At 31.9% G+C, this 25,888-nt stretch overlaps 1 protein-coding gene and 1 long non-coding RNA gene across 7 annotated transcripts in view; one reads left to right on the top strand and one right to left on the bottom strand.

The window, feature by feature from the left end:
• Nucleotides 1–10,338: 10,338 nt before the first annotated feature.
• Nucleotides 10,339–16,818, top strand: LOC306647998. The gene is made up of 2 exons (XR_013760236.1): nt 10,339–14,948; nt 14,993–16,818. It is a non-coding gene; the product is annotated as an uncharacterized lncRNA (long non-coding RNA).
• URI1 (URI1 prefoldin like chaperone) overlaps nt 15,372–25,888 on the bottom strand; it is a 71,452-nt gene continuing 60,935 nt past the window's right edge. For all 6 annotated transcript variants that reach the window (XM_079117642.1, XM_079117647.1, XM_079117643.1 and 3 more), the window contains 5 exons: nt 24,930–25,098; nt 23,260–23,593; nt 20,459–20,601; nt 19,472–19,724; nt 15,372–17,244 (listed from right to left, as the gene is read on the bottom strand). In XM_079117642.1, coding sequence (XP_078973768.1) covers nt 17,065–17,244; nt 19,472–19,724; nt 20,459–20,601; nt 23,260–23,593; nt 24,930–25,098 — 1,079 coding nt within the window. In that variant the 3' untranslated portion in view covers nt 15,372–17,064. The remainder of the gene's footprint in view (nt 17,245–19,471; nt 19,725–20,458; nt 20,602–23,259; nt 23,594–24,929; nt 25,099–25,888) is intronic.

Genomic DNA, 25,888 nt, shown 5'->3' with positions numbered 1-25,888 from the left:
CCAACATTTGCCTGGTCCTATAAGATGTGTTGATCTAATCTCTCTAGAGTACTTATCACCTGAAAAATTTCCAAATGTTTGATTAGAACTAAACCCCAGTTACTGGAATTTTGCATTGAGAACTCTGCATCAGCCCCTTCCTTGGGGTGCATCAACCTAGTGTGTGTATGTGTATGTTTACATGCATAATTTTTGTCATTTTTTTCATCCATTTGTTATTTCCACTTTATCTTTTGAGGTTTAGGATTTTTCTTGTTTGCTTAGTTTTGTTTCCCATTGCTCTTTCTCTCCTTTATTCTCCCTTTTAATAGCTAAATTTTCTTGATTTTTCTCAAGCTTTATAGCCATCACTTGCTTTCACATTTTGATTTTGAAATTTCTTTGGCCTTCATTTTTCCTTCTCTTAATTAACTATAATTTTACTCTTTTCTAAAAAAAAAAAAAAAAAAAAAAAAATTTTTAATTTATATTATCCCTACCCCATCATTCATGTTGCTGTGGTTATTAGTACTGTGAACAGTGCAACTGACACCTGCTGTTCTCTTTAATGCTAGATCTGGCTGAGGGCTATTTAATGCTGTTACTGTTATTAAATGCTGACCCCCACCACTTCTCTTTTTGTGGTAAATAATAATTACAGACATCATAGCAAGTACAAGACATTTATTTTAATGTTGCATATTGTTTGTGCTGCTGTTGCTGCTGTTTCCCCTTCTCTGAGAGGTGCTGGGAATCTAACGGGATACTACGAGACTCTGCTGCTAAGCTATACCCACAACCCAGTCATGAGACAGTGTACCTTGCTCTATACATATACTAACCATGCTCAAACTTCAACAACACTTCAACACATATGATAAGGGAGAGAAAAATCACAGAATGAATGAAGGTCATTAGACAATCAGTGAAATAAATGAAAATTAAGACCGAATTAAATATATGGAAGAAATCAAGGTGGCAGGAAATAATGTCTCTCCATAATACTGAATGTAAATGGTCTCAACTGTTCATTTAAAAGACATAAACTGGAAGAGTGGGTTGAAAAACAGGACTCAACCATATGTTATTTTCAAGAGACTCATCTCAGAGGCAAAGATATCCACAGACTGAAAGTAAAAGAATGGAAAAAGAAATTCCATGTGAATGGAGCTGGAAAACAAGCAGGAGAAGCTATTCTCATATCTGACAAAGCAGATTTCCCCAAAAATTAATCAAAATAAGGAAAGTCACTACATACTGGTAAAGGGAACAATTCAATGAAGAGATATAACATTAGTAAATATTTATACCCCAAATATCAGCTGAGGACCACACAAATTCTCAGCTGAGTTTATTGGACCTTTAAAGAACTAAGGTCAATCGTCCTCAAATCATTCCAGGAAGTAGAAAAAGGAAGTGAACACTACCAACTTCATTCTAAGAAACCTGTATCACTCTGAAACCAAAACCAAATAAGGACCTATCAAGGAAATAAAACTAAAGAACAACATCCTTGATGAACATAAACAGAAAAATCCTTAATAAAACATTAGCAATCCACATTCGAAAACACATTAACAAGATTGTGTACCTTGATAAAGCTGGTTTCATCCCAGAGATACAAGGTTGGTTCAATATACACAAATCAACAAATGTAAATGACCACATAAAGAGAATTAAGGACAAAAACCACATAATCAAAAAAAGTCACAAAATCTTCTTAATAGATGCAGGATAAAAACCTTTAACAAAATTCAGCACCATTCATATTAAAAACACTGAAGAAACTAGGGACAGAAGGAACTTATCTCAACATCATGAAGACTACATATGACAAACCCAAAGTCAACATCATAGTAAATGGAGCTCTTCCACTAAAATCTAGAATAAAGATATCCTCTCTCACCCCCTTGGGACTCAATATAGTTCTTGAAACTCTTGCCAAGGAATCAGGCAAGAGAAGGAATTAAGGGATACAAATAGGAAAAGAAGTCATCAAATTATGTCTGTTTGCTGATGACATGATCCTACATTTAGAAGACCAAAAACACTCTACCAGAAGACTTTTAGGGCTAAAAAACAAATCATCAGAGCAGCAGGATAAAAGATCAACATACAAAAATCAATAACTTTAATATATACCAATTATGAATCAGCTGAGAAAGAAATCAGGGAAACTATCTCATTCATAAGAACCTCTAAAAAACAAAATAATACTTTGGAATAAAACTAAGGAGGTGAAAGACCTCTACAATAAAAATTGTGTAAGAAGGAAATTGAAGATGACTATTAAAGATGGAAAGATCTCCCATGTTATTGTATAAGCAAAATTAATATTGTCAAAATGGCCATACTACTAAAAGCGCTATACAGATTCAAGGCAATTGCCATCAAAATACCAATAGTATTCTTCACAGAACTAGAAAAATCAGTCCTAAAATTCATATGGCAGAAATAAAAGACCCATACAGTTCAAGCAATGTTGAACTGTAAAAGTGATTTTGGAGGCATCACAATAGTTCGTCTCAAATTATACTACAGAGCTGTAGTAACAAATACAGCATGGTATTGATATAAAAATAGACATGAAGATCAATGGAACAGAAGACACAGAGATAAACCTACATAGTCATCTGATCCTTTACAAAGGTTTCAAAAACATACATTGGAGAAAAAATGACCTTAAAAAACACACACACACACACGGGGCTAGAAAAACTGGATATCCATATGTAGAACTAGATCCTTATTTCTCACCCTGCACAAAAACCAACTCAAAGTGGATACAAGATTTAGGAATTAGGCTAGAAAGATCACAACTGCTAGAAGAAAACACAGGGTCAACACTCTAACATACTGGCACAGGCACTGACTTTCTTAATAAGATTCCTAAAACTCAAAAAATAAAAACAAGGCTGGGCATGGTGGCCCATACTTGTAATCCCAGTGGCTCAGGAGGTTGAAGCAGGAGGATATCAAGTTCAAAGCCAGCCTCAGCAATTTAGCAAAAGCCTGTCTCGAACTTAAAAAAAAAAAAAAAAAAAAAAAAAAAAAAAAAAAAAAAGAACTACTGGGGATGCAGCTCAGTGGTTAAATGCCTCTGGGTTCAATCCCTGGTAGGCAGATAGACAGAAACAGAGAGGAGGGGGGTGGGGAGAGAGGGAAACTAAGAATAAGTAGAATGGCATCAAGTTTAAAAGTATCTGCACAGCAAAGGGAACAATGTGAAGAGAAAGCCTACAGAATGGGGAAAAAGAGATCTTTGCCAACTACTCATTCAACAGGGCATTAATATTCAGAAATCCCCAAATAACACAATAAATTAGCAAATGAAATAGAGACATTTAGCAAAAAGAGAAATACAGATGGCCAATAAATATATGAAAAATTGCAATATCCTTACCAATCAAGGAAATACAAATCAAAACTAAACTAAGCTCTCATCTCACTCTAGTTAAAATAAAGGTCATCAAAAATGCAAAAACAATAAATGCTAGTGAGGATACAGGGGAAAAGGTACACTTATGCACTGTTGGTAGAACTTCGAATAAATATAAACACTTTGGAAAACAATATGGATATTCATCAAAAGACCAGGAATGGAATCACCATATGACCCAGCTATCCTACTCCTTGATATTTTTCCAAAAGAACTAAAATAAGCCATACTACAGTGGTACATGCATATTAATTTTTATAGCAGTAAACTCACAATAGCCAAGTTATGGAATCAGCCTAGGTGCCCACCAACAGATGAATGGATAAAGAAAATATTGTACATATACACAATGGAGTTTCACTCAGTCATAAAAAAGAATGAATTACATCATTCGTTAGTATATAGACAGAATTGGAGAACATCACACAAAGTGAAATAAACCCAACTCAGAAAGTCAAGTGTTAAAAATTTTCTCTCACATGCAGAGGCTAGAGAAAGAATTTTTAAAAGGTGGGCAGGGAGGATTTCACAAAAATAGAAGGGAGACCAAGAGTAGAGGAAGAGGAATGAGAGAGAAGGAAGAGGGGAGGTGTTGGAAAATACTGGGGAACAAAATCTACTGAATTATGCCTTGTCCGTGTATGAACATATATATTTGAACATATATGTGTGTGTGTGTATATATATATATATATATATATATATGCACAAATTGAAGTAATAATAGAAAGGAGATCAAAGAGTAGAGCAAGCAGATTGGGGTGGAGAGAGAAATTGAGAAATGAGATTGATCAAATTATGTTAGATGCATGTATAAATATGGTAAAATGAATCCCACTATTATGTGTAACGCACCAATAATTTTTTAAAATGTGGACTTAATTAAAATTAAAATTTTGTTTTGCTCTGTAAAAGACACTGTCAAGAGAATGTAAAGATAAACCACACAGGGAGAAAATGATTTCAAGATATTTCTGATAAAGGAGTATTATCCAAAACATATGAAAAATTTTAAAACTCAATAAGAAAAAACACATGATTAAAAAATTTAACAAATTCTTAACAGATATCTCACCAAAAAGAGACATGCAGCTAACAAGCATTTGATAAAATGTTTCACATTATGTATGTCATCTGAAAAATGCAAATTAAAACAATGAGTTACCACTACACTTCTACTAAAATGCCATAACCCAGACCACTGACATCAAATGCCAATAAGGACATAGAACAGGGATTCTCATTCATTGCTGGTGGGAATGCAAAATTATGCTCTACTTTGGAAGATACTTTGCACTTCCTATAATGCAGACCTACCATATAATCCAGCAATAGTGCCCCTTTGTACTTACTCAAAGGAGCTGAAAATATATCCTTATGAAAAACTGCACACCAATGTTTATGGCTACTTTTTGATAATTTTCAAAAGTTGGAAGCAACCAGTATGCCCTTTGGTAGGGGAATGGACGAAATGTGCACATGCAGGAAACTTAAATATTACTAAGTGAAAGAAGCCTGTATGTAAAGTCTACATACTACATGATGCCAACCATATGACATTCTGGAAAAGGCTTGTCAAGAGTTAGGACAGAGGAATGCATATGTATAATACAGAGGATTTTTAGGGCAGTGAAATTATTCTGTGTGATATCATAATATAAATGCATGCCCTTACACATCTGTCCAAACCCACTGGTTGTACAGGAAGAGTGAACACTAAGATGAAATATGGACTTTGGGTGACAATGTGTCAGTGTACAATCAATAAATATAACAAAGGAATCACTTCAGTGGGGAATGTTGAAAATGCAGGAGGCTTGTGAGACATGGGGTAAATGGGTAATCTCTAGTGTCTGTCAATATTACTATGAACCCAAACCTACCCTTTAGTCTATTTTTTTAAACTTGGACAAAAATATCAAAAACAACTATTTCAAGACCCTAGACACTGATCAAAGTGTAACACTAATTGAGAAATGCTTATCCAAGAAAACTGCTAAAACTTGGGTAAGAATGATGGAAATAACTGGAATTTTAGTCATCTTCTCTCACACCAATAGCTTCCAAGCTGGACAACCAGCTTGAAATGGTTGTGAAACCATTTATGTTGAAGGGGACTCACTCTATTTGCAGCAATGTGAAAAAATGTAACATGCAGGGGCTTTGTTGAAAACAATAGCAATTTCAGTTGTAAACAAATGAGAAAGGCTCACATTGCAGCTGAACTGAGGTTGCAATATTGCCTAGGCCAATGAAGAGACCAGCAGACTGGCTAGGAATTTAATAGGAACCACCACGAAGTGGGACAACAATGGGCCTTGATAAGCTCGCATTTTGTAAAGTAGTGGGCATAGAGTAGGTTATAAGCATGCTAAGTAGAGACCTGAGAAGGCTCAAGCTGTGAATACATCCCTGAAGACTTGTAAATTACACAAATGACGAATGCATTCTCCAAAACAGTCATCCACTGACAAACGAGTAAAAGCCTTACTGAACCAAGACATTTTAAGTACAATGTTTGACCAATTACTGGCTTACCACTAAACTATACTGATCTCAAAATGACCAGTAAGTAGCCCCCTTAAAAACAAAAAAAATGAAGTGAGACATTGGACGGGTATCTCATAACCAAAACAAACAAACAAACAAACAAACAAAAAAGAAACAAGCAGCCCAGGTAGAAAGGGATCAGAATTCAGAGTGGTTAATGTATTATTTAAAAAGTCCAATTTTTAATAAGTAATAATGACTTATACCCTGGGGGTGGAGGGAATCAGTAAATAAACTTTTGAAAAAGTCTCAAATGTTGAACTTCACAGACAGACTTCAGAGCAGTCATGTTTTTATACATATGTGTGTACACAGATATGTGCGTATGTATGTATATATATATATATATTCAAAGAACAAAAATGAATACTCTTTCAACAAAGCATGAAAATAATGCCTAATCAAATACAGAACACCATTTAAGAAATCAAAATTATAAAAAGGAATCAAATGGAAATTCTGGAGCTAAAAATCACAATAACTAAAGCAAAAAATTCTCTAGAGGAACTCAACAGTTAATTTGAATGCAGAAGGAAGAATCGGTAAACTTGAAGATAAAGCAATAGGAAATGATACAATCCAAAGGACAGAAAGAAAAAAAGAATGAAAAATGAATTGAGCATGAAACCATGGGATATAACCAATCAAATTAACATATACATAATGGAAGTTTCAGAAAGGAGAATAAGAATCATTAAAGTTTGGAAGTTTTTTGAAGTAAAGACCTTAAAACATTTTAGTTGTGTGAAAACTCTGCAAATATGATGAAAAGCATTAATCTACATATCCAAGTAGCTCAATAAAATGCAAGTTAGATAGACACTAAAATATCCACTCCTAGCCAAACGAAAAGCTTCAAAGCATAAGATTAAACTGACTCATCACACAGGGGAACCTCGATAAAAACACACAAGGCCAGAAGGAAGTGATAGAACATATTCTAACTACTGTCAAATAATTATGCTCTGTCCAGTACAACTGTCCTTCAAAAAAAGAGAAGACAGAAACAGAGATGATCCCAGATCAATAAAGCCAAAGAATTAGTTGCTACTAAAATTTTCTTATAAGGCTAAAAGGAAATGATACCAGATGGCAACTTGAATCCACATAAAAAATTACAGAGTACTAGTAAGTATGTAGGCAAATATAAAAAACAGTATAAATAATTGTTAGCTTTCTTATTTAAAAGACAACCATATGGAAAAATAGTTGTAACTCTATTGTATATCATAACAGGACAAAGGAAGAAGAAAGGACAAGAGTGACACTGAAGCAAAGTTTCTACATTTTACTGGAAGTTAAAGTTATTATTCTAAAGTAGTAGTAAGTTAAAATGTATATTGTTAACAACTAGAGCAATTTAGTAAAACTCTCTTCTGCTACGTGAGGACACGGTAAGAAGGCAGCATTTGCAAGGAAGGAAAAAAAAACACTTGGCAAGAACCAAATAAGCTAGTACCTGGGTCTTGGATTAATCAAACTCCAAAAAAGTGAGAAATAAATTCCTGTTGTGTAAAAAGTATCATTAAAAAAAAAAAAAAGAACTGCAGAAGGAGTTCAGCAGTAAAGTGCTTCCCTAGCATGCACAGGAGCCCTGGATTCAACCCAGTACCTGCCCACCAAGGAATTAAAGGCTATACTAAAAAAGATTTATTTAACATTATTTACCATTAAAAAGGCAACTAAGAAACAACAACATAAAGCATATTTTTAAAAATCTCAGCAAAGTAGCAGATGTAAATGAAGCATATCAATATTGTATGAATAAATGCTATAATCAAAAGGCAGACCATCAGAATTTTTTAAAAAACAAGATTAAATCACATGTTGTCTACATGACAAATACTAAAATTCAAAAATCACAAAAGAATGCAATTAAAAAAGGAATTTTAAAAAGATACACCATGTAAATGTAATGACAATAGAGCTGGGGTGGCAGTAATAATCTCGGACAAAACAGACTTTAAATATTAAAATGTTGCTAGAGAGAGGGACATTTTATAATAATAAAACATCAATAAGTAAGAATGGATAACAATGGCAAACATATGCGCCTAACAATAGAACCCAAAAATCATTAGCAAAAACAAATAAAAAAGAAAGATGGCAACTCAACAATAACAGTTTAGGCCTCCGTCAATATTCTGCTACCAATAATGGTTAGAACAAGTAGACACCCCCCAAAATTAGCAAGAATACACAAGATGAAAATCGCAATAAATTCGACATGACATTTACACAGTACTTCGTAACAACAGAACACATAATCTTTTGAAGCACAAAAGAGAGAACAAATACTACCCATAAAAAACTGTCTTAATAAATTTTAAAAGACACTAAGTATGATACACTAGGTATGTTCTTCAGACACAACAGAATTAAAGTAGGAATCAACATCAGAAAAAAAAACTTGGAAAACCTCTAGTATTAAAAAATTCAGCAACACATATTTAAATAATCCATGGTTCAAAGAAGACATCTCAGGAGAAAAAAGAATATATTCTTAGCTAGAAGAAAATGAAGACGATAGATTCAACTTTACTGGATGCAGCTAAGACAGTGTTTAGAAGTTAATCTTTATGTTTAAATGTCTACATTAGAAATTGAATATATCAAATTAATAACTTAAAAAACTATGAAAGACCAAATTAAGCCTGAAGCAAGGGAAGAGAAGAAAATAAAGATTACAGTAGAAATCAATGACCTAGGAAACAAGAATAGAGAAACATCAACAAAACCAAAAAGTTTTCTCTGAAAAGATCAAGAAAATCAACAGAACTTTAGCTAAACTGACCAAAAACAAACATACCACAAATTAGCAAAATCAGAAACGTAATTACTACCAACCCTACAGAAATTAAACGAATTTAAAAGGGAAGACAACGAATCATTTTGTGATGACAAGTAAGACAATTTACATCAAATGGACAAATTTTGGGATTAAAATGGCCTCAAGAAAAAAATATAAGTATCTAAATTAAATAATAAGGAACTGAAAAGCAATTACAAAACTTCCCACAAAAGAAAGTGTGTATCAGATGATTTCACTAGTAAATTCTACCAAACATTTAAGGACATAATACCAGTCCTTCACAAACCAATCGATCTCATTCTGTGAGGCCAAAATCATCCTTATATAAAAAGCCAGGCAAAGACATCACAAAAATTGAACATGACAGACCAAATTTCTCATGGCTCTATTTCTCATGACCAGATATCCTCAACAAAATATCATCAAGCCAAATTCAGTACCATAAAAATGATTATGCATATTATAAAATGAAATTTATACCAAAACTGCAGGGTTGATCAAATTAACATGTAATACAGCATGTGAAAAGACAACAGATGCATAAAAAGCAAGCAACAAAACCCAACCCCATTCATAAAAGAAAACTCCAACAAACCCATAATAAAAGAACATTCCCTCAAAACCACCACCCCCCAAAAAAAACCCAGTTATGAAAAACCTAACACATTTATTGATGAAAGCATGAATACCTTGGTCCTAAGACCAGGAACAAGGCAAAGCTGTTCATTCTTCCCCACTTCTCTTCAATATTTACTAGAGATTCTAGTCAGTGCTATCAGACAAGAAAAAGAAAATCTCTCTATTCACAGATAATACACTGTATTGTAGCAAATCCTAAGGAACACACATTCCCATACACACATATACGCTGCCAAGAAACAATGAATATAGGAAGGTTACAGAATTAAAAGCCAATATAAAAAAAGTTGTATTTCTATACACTAGCAACGAACAATGCAAAAAAGACATTAAGAAAAATAACTCCACTTAAAACAGCATCAAAATGAATTAAGAAATTAGAAACTTAACAAAAGAAGTATGAGTTGTACAATGAGAAGTAAGAAACACTGCTGAGAGAAATTATGATCTGAACAAATAAATATTCCATGTTCATGGATAAGAATACTCAATATTAACATGGCAATTCTTCTCAAGTCATCCATATATTTAATACAATCTCCCAAAAGAGATTTCTGCATAAAGGAAAACAGATGAACTAATAGGAGGACACAAAGAAACAACCTTACATTTGTGGTAAAATAGTTTAGAAAAAAAAAAAAAAAAAGCCAAAACATTCATAGCAGCAATACTATCATTTGGAACAACTAGGTATCAAACTATCCATACACAGGATTGAATACAGACCCTTGCCTCATACTACACACAAAATTAACTCAAAATCGATCATATTTCTAAACTGTAAGAGCTAAAACTATCAAACTTCTACAAGAAAACACGACAAAAATCTTTGTGAGTTTTGGGTTACACAAAGGGTTTTTAAATAAGACACTAAATATATAATATATAAATTTTAAAATTTACCAATTGGACTTCACTGAAACCAAAGATGTGTGTTTCAAAAGGCAAATTTTTAAAAAATAAAGTCATAGACTCAGAGAAAATATTTGCAAATCACACATGATGAATTTGTATTTAGAATATACAAAGAACTCTTACAACTCAATAATCAAGAAAACAATTTTAAATGGAGCAAATAGTTTTAGTACACTTCAAAGAAGATAAGCTCAAAGCTAAAGACACAAGAAAAAAATCTTCAACATCACTAGTCACTAGGGAAATGTAAGTTAAAACCATGATAATGGCCACTAGAATGGCAATACTAAGAAAAGAGTAATAGTGCTGCCCTAGATGTGGAGAAACTAGAAATACATTGCTAGTGGCAATGTAAAATTACAGAGCTTCTTTGGAAAGCTGCAATTTCTTAAAGTTCAACTTAAGGTTAACCTAAATTCAACCTAAGTTCAACTTGGGTTTGACCTAGCAATTTCACTTGTATTTTCTTTCATAAAAACATGTTTGCACAAAGATGTGTATTATGTTCATAGCAACATTATTCATAATAGCACAAACACTCCAGGGTCCATCAATGTATGAATGAATAAGCAAAATGTGGTATATCCATACAAGGGAATACTATGCAGCAATAAGGAAATACCTACTGCTACACAACACAAAATGGACAAACCACTCAAACATTATGATAATCAACAGTGCAAAACATTACATTCTGTATGGTTCTACTATACATTAAATGTCCAGGAAAGGAAAATTTCTATATACGTACAGAAAACAAATTTGTGGTGGCATGGGGCTATGGATAAGAATGGAAATTGACTATAAATGCTCACTGAAGATCTTTTTGATGACTGGGTTGCAGTTAAAGTGGCACAAGTTGAAATCTACTTAAAACTCCAAAATGTATATTTAAAAATGGAGGTTATGGTATATGAATCATACCTTAATAAAGCTATTTGGAAAAAAAAACAACAGAACCAAAGTACTACAAACACTATAATGATGTGGTCAGAATACCGTTTGGAAAGAGGGTAGCTGTAAATGTGCACATTTTTAAAAATCAAGCGTCCCATGCAAAATAATATGGAAAGTATATAACTTCTGAATCACTGGTAAGAATGTGGGAGGGAGGGCATGAATCTGAACAACAGTAAAGGGGAAAAGGCAGTAAACAAGCTTGAACAGAATGCCCAAAGCAAGATAGCAGAAGTTGTCCCAACAAGAGTAATTATAATAAACATAAACTATACTTGACAGTTATAGGACATTGTCAAGAGTATGTTAAAAACTATTTACAAAAATAACATAATACAATTATTGGGTACAAATATAATACACACATAGAAACAAAACAGATCGCATAAACACACAAAAGATGGAACTTGTTATACTAGGAAAATATTTAACTAGCTATATGGTACGTAAAATACATTAAGGCAAAAAACATCATTAGAGATAAAGAAGGTCACTGAAGCTATTTGAGGTACATACCAATTCTAAAGTCATGTGTTGCATGTGCCTAAATTAATATAAAGAAAAATGAGTTTTCTCAATAATTGTCATAATATCTTCTATTCTTCTCTATGTACACATTCATTTCTTTTATTCATGTGGTCAAATTAACACTGACATTTCACCACTGAGTCAAAATGAATTCCCTCATATAAGAAGTTCAAAAAACAAGTTTCAAATTCAGATTGTTTAAAAGGTGAACTCATCATAATAAGCAAGATTACAAACATTATACAGGTCACAAATTTTCTTACTAGCTAAGTACTATGGTTTAGAGAGAGCAGATAATATAAATGTCCAAAAAAGAAAGAAAAAAAAGTCTTAAAGTGTGCTGGTTTTGGAGCAAGGATGCTTGGGTTTAACCCATTTAATAGTCATGTGGTTTAAGAAGTAGCTTCATCTTTCTTTGTTTCCACATCTCTAAAATGAGAAAGGATAAAACAATAGTACCCACCTTACTAGGCTGTTATGAAAAATAAATCACATAAAGTTCACAAAAAATGCTTAACAGTCAATGCTCAAAAAGTATTTGATTCATTGGTTAAAGGAACATCAAAAACTTTTATCCTAAATGATAATTCTCAAAAACGAAATTTAAATAACTGAGAAAGTATTTTAAAATGTTAAAAATTGATATTATTGAGCAACGAATTAGATGCAAAAGCCATAAATATTTATTGTAGTTGAGGAATTCTTAGAGGCATTTACTTGAGTGTATATATGCCACTCAACTGAAGAACACAAATTAGTTTTACCCCTGAAAATTTGTTTCTTGTGAAGACAAATAAGTAGATAAGTGAATTTTATGAATTTGTAAATATGCCAATGAATGGAAAATTCATATAAATCACATGCATAACTTAAAATTCTGTAGCAAAATGAACATAACTGTACAATACGTTTCAATGACTTTGAAGTCCGTTTAAGATATTATTTTGTCCCTAAATCATTATTTTAAAAAATTCTTGGGGCTGGGGATGTAGCTCAATGGTAAAATCCTAGCATGCCTGTGAGGCCCTGGGTTCTAATCCCCAGCAACATATTAAAAAAAAAGAATCCGCAATAAAATGAAATGTAGATATGCAAGTGTTGTTAAAAACATGTCCTCAATAAAGGAACAAAACATATATTTAAAAATAGATACTATACTATAAAAAACATAGTAGTAGTAAAGAAAACATAATAATTGTGCAGATGGCTCATCTATCCTACTTCTAGGAATCTACCGCAAAAATAATACCTTCAACAATACAAAAATATACACAAAATTATCGACTGCATCATTATATGTAATTGCAAAATACACCCTAAATGACCATACATAAGAAAGTGGCTGAGCAAACAATGTTCTACCTACACAATGGCGTACTCTATCTTTATAAACAAGAATAAGCTATGATATTAACTGACGTAGTGAGATTACAAGGGTGCTCTATTAATTGAAACATTAAAATGCAGTGTAAAGTGTCCTTCATAAAGACATGTAGAAAATATCTGCTATTTGTGCAAAAGAAATAAGTTAAACCAGAAACTAAAAACATCAGTTACTTACAATGGATAGGTGGAGGTTTAACAGAAAGAAGCTGGGAAAGGGAAGGAGGTAAGTGGAATTGAAGAGAGAGAAGAAAACAGGGGCAGCAAGAGATGCTTTTCTAAGTATGCCTTTCCACACAGCTCTGGACTCTGAGAACCAAGTTAATGTTCACATACTTTTATACAACCCCCCAAATAAACCATTAAAACCAACCAGGATGTGTAGAGAAGCCTCAATGGAATACAAAGAGTAACAAACTAGCTGTAATACAAATGAATAACAATTACAATCAAGAAGGTGGGAAAGAAAAGAATGAACTTATTTAACTTTGGGAAGCGGTTTCTCCACATAATATGAGGCTACCACAAAAAGAATTAAAAATTATACATAAATAGTATAATGTAGTTAATAAACGTGTTTCTCCTATGGGTACAAATTAGCATTTTCAAACTAATATGTATTACACTGAAAAAACAATAAATACATTGGAGATAAAAGCCAGGTTTCTCCATGTGGGAGAATGAAGTCACAAATAAGAAAAAAATTGAAATAAATCCTGTGATAGTTAGGTTAAAATGAAGCATCAGTATAAGCTCATGGTTTTTAATATAATTAAACACATAAAAATGTGTGTTGGTTAAGTATACATACATAGAGTTCTCTCCTCTAAAAAGGACATGAGTAAATACATGAGCAGATGTTGGTTGGTTTCTAAGCACCATTCTCTAATAAAGAGCCAGGGTGCCCTGGAGAAGTGGGTGATTCCAGTGCTGGGACAGGTAAATATATAAGAATATATTTCATGGTATTAGAGAGTAAGAAAGTGTTCAAAAAAAAGATGAGAACTTGTTGAATGAACTTCAAAGTCAACCCCAAAAGAGTTCTTAATGGCCAAAGACAGAACAATTTGAGCAACATAATGATGATAGTTTTGGATTTTCACCCACAGAATAAACTAAATATCCAGAAATCCACACTGATATAAATAATTTAATTAATAAATGGCGATACGGGTGGAGGTACTGGTTAGAACATAAGAATTCCAAAAAATAAATGTAGAAGGAAAGGGTAAAACAGAAAATCACCATTAGGAAAATACAACAGTGCTAAATGTTACAGACAAGATCCAACAATGGATGCCAAAATTTGTGGGCTCAAGGTTGAGGAAAAAAAGATTTACATAATCTCAAAGAATCTCCCTCAGATATTAACTGCAAAGGAAAAGATATAAACTTTAGAGTGGAGATACCTGATAGATATCATCTAAACTAAGTGATTATGGTTAACAATTTGAACTAAAGATTTCTTGAAATGACACATCAGAAGGTATCTCTGACATGAACCTCTTAATATGATGTATGTCTGTAGTACTTTTGTCAAAAATGCAAAAGCTCATTCTAATCATGTGAGTGTATAAAACGAACTGAGGAACATTCTACAAAATAATCAGTACTCTTCAAAAATGTCAAGTAATGAAAGACAAGAAAAAACTGAGGAACTATCAAAGATTAGGGGAGATTAAGGAACAAAACAAATAATGAAAGTTAGGGTACTACAAAGGATTCCAGAAGAGAGAAAGAACATTAGTGAAAAAGAACATTAGTGAAAAAAATTAGAGAAAAAACATTAGTGAAAAAAATTGGTGAAATTCCAATAAGATCTATAATTAGTTAATAGAACTGCAACATAAATTTCCTAGTTTTGATCTCTGTAGTATGACTGTATGTTATGATATTAGGGAAAGCTTGCATACAGGAAATCTCTGTACTGTTTTGTGCAATTTTTGGTAATAGGATTAAAATTAGTTCAAAATAAAAGTGAAGAAAAGAGAGTCTTGGTCTTCTCTTCTGTTTTAGAGTGGTTTAAATCAGAACTCTTAACATCAGTTTTCTTTTGTCCCAAGGAAATCTGAATTTAATGTAAAAAAGTATAACTTCAAATTATAATTTAAAACTCTGTTATAAGATTGAAGATACAAAATGGGGTAACACTATTTATTTCCTTTGGTCTTCAGCAGAACATAAAAAAAATACGTTAACAAACACTTTTTCTTTGTTTCTACTACAATATTCTATGGAGGAAAATCTATTTGAAAGAAGTCAGACTATATAAACAGCAGGCTCAAAATGAAGTTCATAAACATGAAAAAAATATTTAATGACAGTACTCTTGAAATTATACAACTCTAAATACCACAACAGTCCTACAATAAAGTTTGTTTTAGCTGGAGGTGGGGGGTGGGTGTTACCACAGAAAGGTTCACTTAAATAGCAATTGGGAAGGAGAGGGAGAGTTCCTCTGTGAGAGGTTTGCACTATTCAGTTTAGGGGCAGGGTAAACTGAAAGAAAAACGTTTTTTAACCACAAAACATACAGTTGATCAGAACTGACTAAAGAACAAATTTTCTACATTTTTAGGGATGATCTTTCAAAATCAGTTCTCTGTTCTGAATTATCTATTAACTACTAGAGATTCAAAGTCACCCACTTATCATTAAAATACATATTCATAAAACTTTTACAGTTGTGCTGTTCTAGTTACAAATAGCTTCTACTTTTCTAGGACATAATTTCACTTTGTTTAAGCAAGAATTCATTAAAGAAGCTATAAATAACCCTTAAATATTTAGCCATGAATAGAGGGTGGACTGGCATTGATGGCTTATTTTAGCACTAATGCAGAATGCTTTTTAAAAGCTACTTTTAGCATGCATCAAGCTAATGATTAATACTTGCAGTATAATTTTCAATGTTAGACTAAATTTCTCTTTAAGGAGTTTTATTACAAAGTAACAAAGTAAATATGTTATTTCAGTTATTTACTAATAGTAAAGTAGGCTTAAAGAAAGAAAATGTTGGAGAGATTAAAACATAAGAAATTTTTATTTGAAAAATTCATTCTTTTTTTTTTTTTTTTTTAAAGCATCTCAACAAACTTTCCTTCTCTCCCAAAGGATAATCCCAGTGAAAACTATACAGAAGGGGGAGAAGGAATTCCTATGGAATTTTGAGAATTCAAGAATCTGTTGTGTGGTATATACATATAGGAATCAAAGACATTTCCATACTCAGTTCTAAATAATAGAGGTTGCAACATTTTAGAGACCAAGTTCCATAAAATTTTTACTTGAAAAAACTGATTTACAAAACAAAGAAACTTTCCCATGGGGTACATGTAGCTTTCTACCTTAAAGAGTACAGTATGACATTCAAAGGGGAAAGACTTTTTGTTTATTTGTTTTTCTTTTTTGTTTGATAGCCACCTAGCTACAAAACCTACAAGGGAAGTAGATTTTTTTAAAGTGCCTTTAAAATGCAAAAGCAAGTAATATAATTGTTGAATCTATCTGAAATCTTAAAAGATTCTTTAAAATGGTCCATATGGTACACACAACATCACAGCTGGTACAAAACTGCCTGTATTTAGTTTAAAACACAAAGCAATGCATACGAACTGTGTTCTTTGAAAAAATAACTCAAAATACTACCACTGCATTGTATGGCCAACTTAGTAGTCAGAGATTTAACAAAACAAGCTGAATATTAAAATATTCAAACATTTACTTTGATTTTCATTGATAAGAGTAAGAGAAATTGCTACCAAACTAACTCAGGATGCCTTATTTCAAACTACATGTAACATATTTTGCTTATACATTCTAAAAATGCACAACTAGGTTTTAGGGTGTAAACTCTCATTTCCTAGTTTTTCTGTTGCAATCTGGAAGCTTTGAACTTTGAAACCCTTTTTGCAGTTTCTTCTGATACTTCTGACAGAATTTCTTTTCGTTCTGGAATGGTGGGTAGTACAGGATGAGCAATGGCTGGGTGTGGTGTTAAAGAGGATAAAAATTCTTTTTCTATTACAGTTCCAGAAAAAGCCTAGAAGACAAAAGTCAGATTCATGGTAATAAACTATAAATAATATGGTCACAAAATCTTTACCTTCTATTCACCAATTAGGCATTTATTCTCACCAAAAGTAAATTCACAAGATTTTGGGAAATATAATGCTTTAACATCAAAATATGAATTGTTCAGAGAAACTGAGTACCATTAAATTTTTTCCTATTACACCAACAAAATGTAATTTATAGTACACATGCAAGAAAATAATATGTAAAATGCCTATTTTGTCTGGAGAAAAAACAAAAGTGATAAATAAAAAAGCCCTAAGCTTTTATACATTCCATTATGTCTAGATCTTATTGTGAAAAAAAATAATGTATTTAAATAAAAAAAGACATTAGGATGTCAAATGCAGACTTTGGTGCATTAGTTGGTGCATGAGCTCTGGAGGCCATGCAGCCTGTGAGCCAATAGCTTAGTTTCAACAGTACTGACATCTCTTTAGAGGTGTTCATTTGTACGATTACTTGAGTATTTTATTGCATCCTGCCTTAATTTTATTTAAGTATCAGTGGAATCTAAAAAATGAAAGTGTTGAAACTGTGAATAAGTACAGGCTTTATAATTTTAATGCAATTAAATTCATGAACTGAAATATTAGGAGTTGTTACCTTTTTTTTTTTTTTTTTTTTTTTTTAAAAGATTTCTGGTATTTGGAACCTCTCCTGTTACATCTTCTAAGAACTTAGGTACAAACTAAAATTGACAAGTACACTTTCATATATGTTTTAATTCTCTTTGATCAAGTGTTCAAAATTAGTTAAGACAACATGTCACTTAAACAGTTTAAAAAGTTACCATACTCCATACCATTCCACCACTTAAAAAAGGAATGCAACTTTCTTCCCATATTTTGGGAGTATTTGGGAATACAGCTCTTGAAACTTTTCTAGAAACTCCATTTTATTATGATGAGCACAAAGTCTTCATAACACCTTTAAAACACTTTTGAAAGACCCATTATTTTTGTATTTAAAAGATACTGAGAATGATTTTTTAAACTACTGCCATAATCATGAACTATTTATTTTGATATTAAAAAATTTATAACACCTATTATAACAGTATAAAATGCAAAGCTCATAAGGGTGAAAATAAGTTCCACATTCTAACTCATTATACTATGACACTTTTAAGTTCTTACAAAAATCTAATTTTCAAATTTTTATTGGCAAAAGTCTATTACCTACCCAGAGGAAGGGTGGGTGGGAATGGGAAGGATGGTAAATTGAGACAGACATTATTATCCTATATATATAAGTATGAAAAAGATTTTTTTAAATATTTTTTAAATAAATAAATAATAAATGCAAAAAAAGTCTATTACTTATTTTCTAGCAGTGATTATGGCAGACTATTAAATAAGGTATTTTCTGGGTCGCATAAGATCATTCTACTGGGGGGAGGGAACATTCTAATTTTATGTATTTAGTGCATTTAGTACAATTAGTATCATAGAGTACAAGCAATGACATTTTTATATATACTTATGTGTAAGTATATTTTTATGTGTATTTGATTTATATATAACTGTGTATATTGGTTTGGTATAGGTATGAGTTTTCCAGTCTTCCTAAATACTTTATAAATTAAAGTACCCATCAAAACAAGAAAAAAAATATCAAGTCTAGGTACAATGGAAACCATAGCCTGTATTTCAAAGACAGGAATTCTTATTTCAGTACTTTCCAACGTCTTCTCCACCTCTAAGTAACTGCATGCCACATGGTGGGCAAAACATATGAGTATGCCCAAATTTTTCTGACAAGAGGATTTATGGCTTCCACCAGATTAGAAAATGATCCCATAACCAGTTAAGAGTTGTTTCACTGGAACAGGCCAAAACATAGAAGGACTAGTCATATTTTTCTTGAACTTCACTAAGGCATTTAATTTGCTACTCAAACTAATAGAAAACAGTCTGGTCCACTGGTAATTTACTTACTATAAACTGCTAAATTATTTTTAAATTACCATTTTACCAAAATAAAACTTCAAAACAGATATTTCACCAAAAGAAATTTTTTAACTATTCCAATATCACAATAACTATTTTTGTTTGCTAGTGACTATTTTTAAGTTATTATTAGTTATTATTATAACAAATTATTATCCAAAAAATAGAATTAATTAGATCCTATAACTATTCCAACTAAATAGTAAAAATTGTTGAGATACTATATTAAATAAAGATACACACCTCAGGTGTTCCTGATAATGGCAAAAGTTTCTTTTGATGATTTTCTTGCTGTGGTTCCTCTTCTAAAATACTCTCGCTGGTGTCACTGCAAGTGGCTTCCTCACAGCTAATGCTCCTCAAAACTCCCCGCCTATCATCAAACTCAGCAGCACTGCTTTCACTGGTATCACTACAAACACTGTTTTCTCTGCTTCGAGACTTCAGGATAGATTTACGAGGAACATATTCTCCATTCACAACATCAACGAAGACTCTGTTAAAAAAAAATACACAATGTAAGTAAATCATAAAGTAACTTTACAAAATTTTTTTTTAAATCTCAAAATTAATCTGAAATTTTTTGTTAAAACTTTCTATCTAAAATATTTACATTCACAGTAATTTGGAACCTCAAATAACATATTTTTGGAAGACATGATTTTTCGTCTAATAAAATATAGTATGTTACTTATAAGCGTGTTCTAGGTGATAACATCTTGATATGCCAAAATTCTATACAGTTTTATAACCACTAATAAGATATTTAGGAGTTTTTGCCATTTTATAAACATGGGTCAGAAACAAGTATTTTCAAATGATAACTTTCTCAACAAACACCACAACAAAAACTGAAATAGTATAATTTATTTTTGCTCTGACAAGGTAAACTACAAGTCAAACATATTATAGCTATGGTAGAAAAGTATTATCCTAGCCCATTATAAATATTAACTTTCATTTGTAAACTTAAGATGGAAGATTTTCTGCCTAGACCAGTTGGGAATGTTTCAAAGACACTGGTAAAGAAAGAAAAAAGAAAAATTACCATACAACATCCCAACTGCTTTGAACTGGGCTGTTGCAGTGGCTTAGCCTTTCAAATACTAAGGCAAACGTCATCAAAACACTTTTCAAAGCCTTTTGGATACACACAATCTTTTCCTATAAATATCCAGTTAGGAAAAAAGGGATCTGTACATTACATTGTAGACTGTGAAAGAAACTCACCTGTAAATGTCAGCAGGAGTCCTGATTGTAGGCAGCTCTTGGGTAGAATGACCACTTCCAGAGCTGTTCTTTCGTTTACGTTTGGCTTCTTCTTTCTTTTCACTGAATTTTAAAGTGGTATTTTTCCCAGTATTTATTCGAACCTAAAAATTTCACAGCAAAAAAAATTTTAAATCTTTTGAGAAATTAAATCAAGGACCAAATTTATTTATTGAAACAAATTCTATAATTAAAGAAGTAATAGTTAAGAGATACAGCTGAAATTCTTCAACACTGAAATGATGTGCATTATTAGATTGGGTAAAGAAGTCCTTATCATATTTCTGTAACACTAAAAATTACATTTTCTTTAATGACCAGATACAGTTGTCAGTGTCTTTATTGTTGTTTAGAAAGCAAAAAGCATTTAAACTAAATGCTAGATTTGTTTTAAGCTTCACCTCACTCCACTACTTTAATATAAGTTTTAGACTTAAGACATACATTTCAAAACAAAGAGCACAATTAACCAAAAGAGATATTCAGTTAAGACAGTAATATTTAAGCAACAAAAACAGTATTAGATAATGTTTAACTATTCCAAAAATTTTTAAACATTTTTAATTTTAGTAACTGGAGGACTAAACACTAAAAACTAAACACCCTGTTAAGGATTATATTACTCTTCTATCCCTATACAGCATTTATGCCACATTTTCAATGTTAATGACTGTTCTTTCCCATAACATTCCAGGAAATATTATTTATTCTTCCTGTTTCATCTAAATGAAAATAAGAAAAATTTGAAGACTAGAAAAAGCATCACAAAACTTTTTTCTAGCTAACCATCCCAGTCAACTTTTCCCAAAAAATTCCAATGATCCCTTTAGTTTGATGTATTAGAATATAAATATACGAATGTGTATGTGTGTGTAAATATATACGTACACACACATATATAGATATGATTATTCCATTTCCTATTAGAACAAAGATAACTTAAGAAACCTAAAATGTATGAAGTATGATTATTCATCACAGGCACTTAAGAATGAACCATTGATTCTGAACTGATGTAGGTAGGCTTCCGGGTACCATGGGTCAAAGCAGTCCCAAATTTATTATCATTTCTATATCTTCTAGACTTAAAGATTTCCTGAATTAGAAAGATGAATTCCTGGAAGTACCTTATATACTACATGAGCACAGAGAGGACAGAGGTATACTTAAGGTAGCCCATGCTTTCTTCGACCAGAGTCAGTCTCCTTTGATCTATTTTATATATTGGGATTCTACAATAATTATGGAAGGAACAAAAGGCTTTTGACACCAAAGAAAAATCTGAAAATCCTCGATTAAAAGATCTCTACAGTCATCCCCAGTCCGAAAATGCCAAAATTCTGAACACATTATTATACACAGATGTTTAAATTTGTCAGAAAAGGAAATGATTCTGAATTTCTCCTGAATTTTTTCCTTTTTGCCCATGATGTTCTTATTCATTGATGCTGACATAGAAAACAAAAACCTAATATAATAGAAAATTAAACCAATATTGTCACTCTTAACATACTAAACATACCAAAATGTCCACAATAATAGTTAACTCCAGAGTTCTTAAGAAAACTCTCTGCAATAAGGACAGGTGGAGCTACAGTAGTTCCTATTTAAATCTGACTCCCTTCCAGATCCCAGCTCAAATTCCATTGTGGCTTCTCTAAACTATGGACCAGTACCAGCGAAGTAACCTGAAACAACCCCCTTCCCCACTTTTTCTTTTAAGATAATTTGGTCAGAATAAAAGGCAAAAGATGATTTTCTTATTTGGCCATATCAATATTCATCACTGTTTTTAATTTTCTCTTAAAAAATATCATAGGGATTCTAACTGGAATTGCATTGAATCTGTATAGTGCCTTTGGTAGAATGGCCATTTTGACAATGTTAATTCTGCCAATCTAAGAACATGGGAGATCGTTCCATCTTCAAAGGTTTTCTTCAATTTCTTTCTTTAATGTTCTGTAGTTTTCATTGTAGAAGTCTTTCACCTCTTTTGTTAGATTAATTCCCAAGTATTTTATTTTTTTTGAGGCTACTGTGAATGGGGTGGTTTTCCTAATTTCTCTTTCAGAGGATTCATCACTTATGAATAGAAATGCAGCCACTCTGGAAAGCAGTATGGAGAATCCTCAGAAAACTTGGAATGGACCCACCTTTTGACCCAGTTATCAAACTCCTCAGTTTATACCCAAAGGACCTAAAATCAGCAAATTACAGTAACACAGCCACATCAATGTTTATAGCAGCTCAGTTCACAATAGCTAGACTGTGGAACCAACCTAGATGCCCTTCAACAGGTGAATGGATAAAGAAACTCTGGTATATATACACAATGGAATACTATTCAGCCATAAATAATAATAATATTATGGCATTTGCAAATAAATGGATGGAATTGGAGAATATCATGCTAAGTGAAAAAAGCCAAGCCCAAAAAACCAAAGGACGAATGTTTTCCCTGATAAGTAGAGAATAATATATAATGGGGGTTGGGGGATGGGGAATGAGAGAATAATGGGGGAACTTTAGATTATACAGAAAGAAATGAGAGGGAGGGGGGTATGAAAAATGATGGAAGGAGACGTATGATTACACGGATGGTACGAATCCTCATTGTGCACAGAAACGAAATGATGTATCCCATTTGTGTACAATGAATCAAAATGCAGTCTGTAAAACATTAAAAGTTAAATTAAAAAAATCACAGATGGAATCTAATGTTAAACTAAATGCAAAATTAGTAAAGTTAAAAATATACAAACCCTCTTAGGTTCAACAGTATGAGAAAAGTATATTGTTGGCACACAATTATCTCCAATCCCTAAAGCATTATGGTCATTTTCATTATCGCCATCATCACTGTTATCATCATCATCTTCATTACTGTGACAAGAATTTGAACCATTTACTGAACAGTTCAACTGACTATTCACTTGACCATTGAGTAGTTCTGAATGTATAATATCCTTATGACAACTGCTGGGAGTGAGGGAGTTTGTTTTTTGATGTTTTACATTCACATTTGTGTTTTGATCTTCCTTTTCCTCTTCAGAAGAGGTTGTATCTTCTCCATTTACAATCATGGTATCAGATTTACTAGTAAAGAAAAAGAGAATATGAACAAAATGAAACAAAAATACTAGAATTTTACCTATTCTTTCATCATATTTCAGTGGGTTAAAAGATTTTGAAAAGTATTTTTTAAAACTAGAATTCTAGATTAAAAAAGGTTAAAAATGTTTTGATGTGAATTAAAATTTGTTACTATGCCACTTCTGTATATTGTACTTCTCAAACGTAAGTAGACTTATGGGAGATCATTTTTATCTTTGAATTTTGGCCAGACACAATATAAATATAATATCAATAGTAATAAGAAATTCAAACAATATGTATTTCTATTTGAAGAATTAATGTCACATAACTATATTTTTATTTTCTCTTTCCATCCTCAGGATTTTTAAAATAAGCATGTATTGTTATAATTTTAAAAGATAAAATAGTTATACATATGCACATCAATATACTTACATTTATACACATGAATGCACATTTATCATGCTTCATTCTATAAAGGGGCTGAGGACCTTATAAAAATAACAAAACCAAAAATGCAATAGAACTGAAATTATATCATGCAAAAATAGAAAGAGAATCATGACTAAGAAAATCACAAGATCCAATACTGGTTTTAAAAAGTGAAATAGTACCAGTTAATCAAAAAGACCTAAAAATTTGTAGGTGAAACGGTAGGGGGAAAATCTTTTGTGTTTCTTGTCTTATTTTTCACAGAAACTAATTACTGCATATGGTACATCATTTAAGCAAAATAATATAAGAACTTCAGTAGTAGCAGATCTCATTTAGCACTTTGACAATTCTAAGTAAGTGCTAATGTGTGTCTTTCAAATAGCAGTTTAGTAAAGTTTCTCATACATAAAACTACCTGACCAGATTACAAACTGCCTGTTCAATAAACAGAAAGGTTTGTAAGTGGGAAGAAGGATAAACATTTTAGAATATCAAGTTAAAATTCAAAGCATATTTTTTTTAATAAGTCAAAGATAGAACATTATCCTGAGTGTAGCATAAAAATACATTAAATTTAAATTTTAATATTTAATGCATCCATAATTATTAAAAGTCAACTCTTATAATTACTTCATTATATAAAATGTAGCTGAAATCTCATAATAAGAAAATGGAGATGTTTATCTTAAGCATGTACATCCACATGCATGGGAATATACGTAAGCACACCATCCTTTAAAAAAAAAAAAAAAAGGACTCGAGAATATTATTTTGGGGAGGAAAGAGTATTGATAATTTATTATATATTTCTGCATTTTTTTCAAGGAGCACATATTATTTTATTAATGAGGAAATATGAATGAAACAAAAATTTTTTTAAAGATTATTTGGTAGTAGGTACCTATCAAGTTCACCCAGCAATTCTTCTTGTCTCTCTAGTTCTTCAAGTCGAGCCCACAGTTTCTTATCAGCAAGCAAATCCCCAGATTTTACTTCATTTGCAAAATTCGCTTCAAAAATATTTGAAGTTTTTGGTTTGGAATGAGGTTTATGAGCAATTCGTTGTTTGGCTATTTTAAAAAAGGATAGACAAGACTATGAACAGTCAACCTTAAAAAAGAAAAACACAAACCTAGACTTATACTTTCTTTTAGAGCAAAGGGCCTATTGAGACAGAGTACCTGACTTTTAAGCCGAGCAGAACTACAAAGATGCATGTCTCTTAGAACCTTGCTACTCAAAATGTGGTCCATGGACCAACAGCACAGGCATTCCTGGGGAACATTTCAGAAGTGTAGGCTCTCAGAGACTCCTAAATCCACGTTATCATAATCTGTATCTCAACAAGGACCCCAGAGAACACATATGTACATTAAAAGTTATTAAAGAGCTGCTCTAGAGATTCCAAAATGCATAAGTAGAAACAGTCATCATGCATCCTAGTTATAATGCAAAATTCAACACAAGTAATACCAATTTACCATCCTAACTTAAGAGAATTTATTTACTAAAGTAACAGGCAAAAAACCTTGTCACTGGATACTTTAAACTCAAAGGCACAGCTAAGAATGACTATCTTAGGAAGAAATTATAGAGTTGAATCTCTGGAAAGTTCCATTATGATTTTACATATAAACATCTCTGCTTTTTAAATTGTTTAATTTTATTTGTAATCCTCATGTGAGGGTAGGGTTGGATCCAACCTGAACTCAAACCTATTTCTCAGTTTAAAAAATAGAATTTTTCTTAATAAAGCCAGTTTAAATTTTCAATAAAGTAACAGGAAATGTAAAGTACTGTCCTTTGTGAGGTATGATACTACTTAGATGATGTCAAATCCATCATATATTCAAATATATA

The sequence above is a fragment of the Sciurus vulgaris genome, assembly GCF_902686455.1.
Source record: "Sciurus vulgaris genome assembly, chromosome: 17".
Lineage (NCBI taxonomy): Eukaryota > Metazoa > Chordata > Mammalia > Rodentia > Sciuridae > Sciurus > Sciurus vulgaris.
This window is presented reverse-complemented; position numbering and strand designations above follow the sequence as displayed.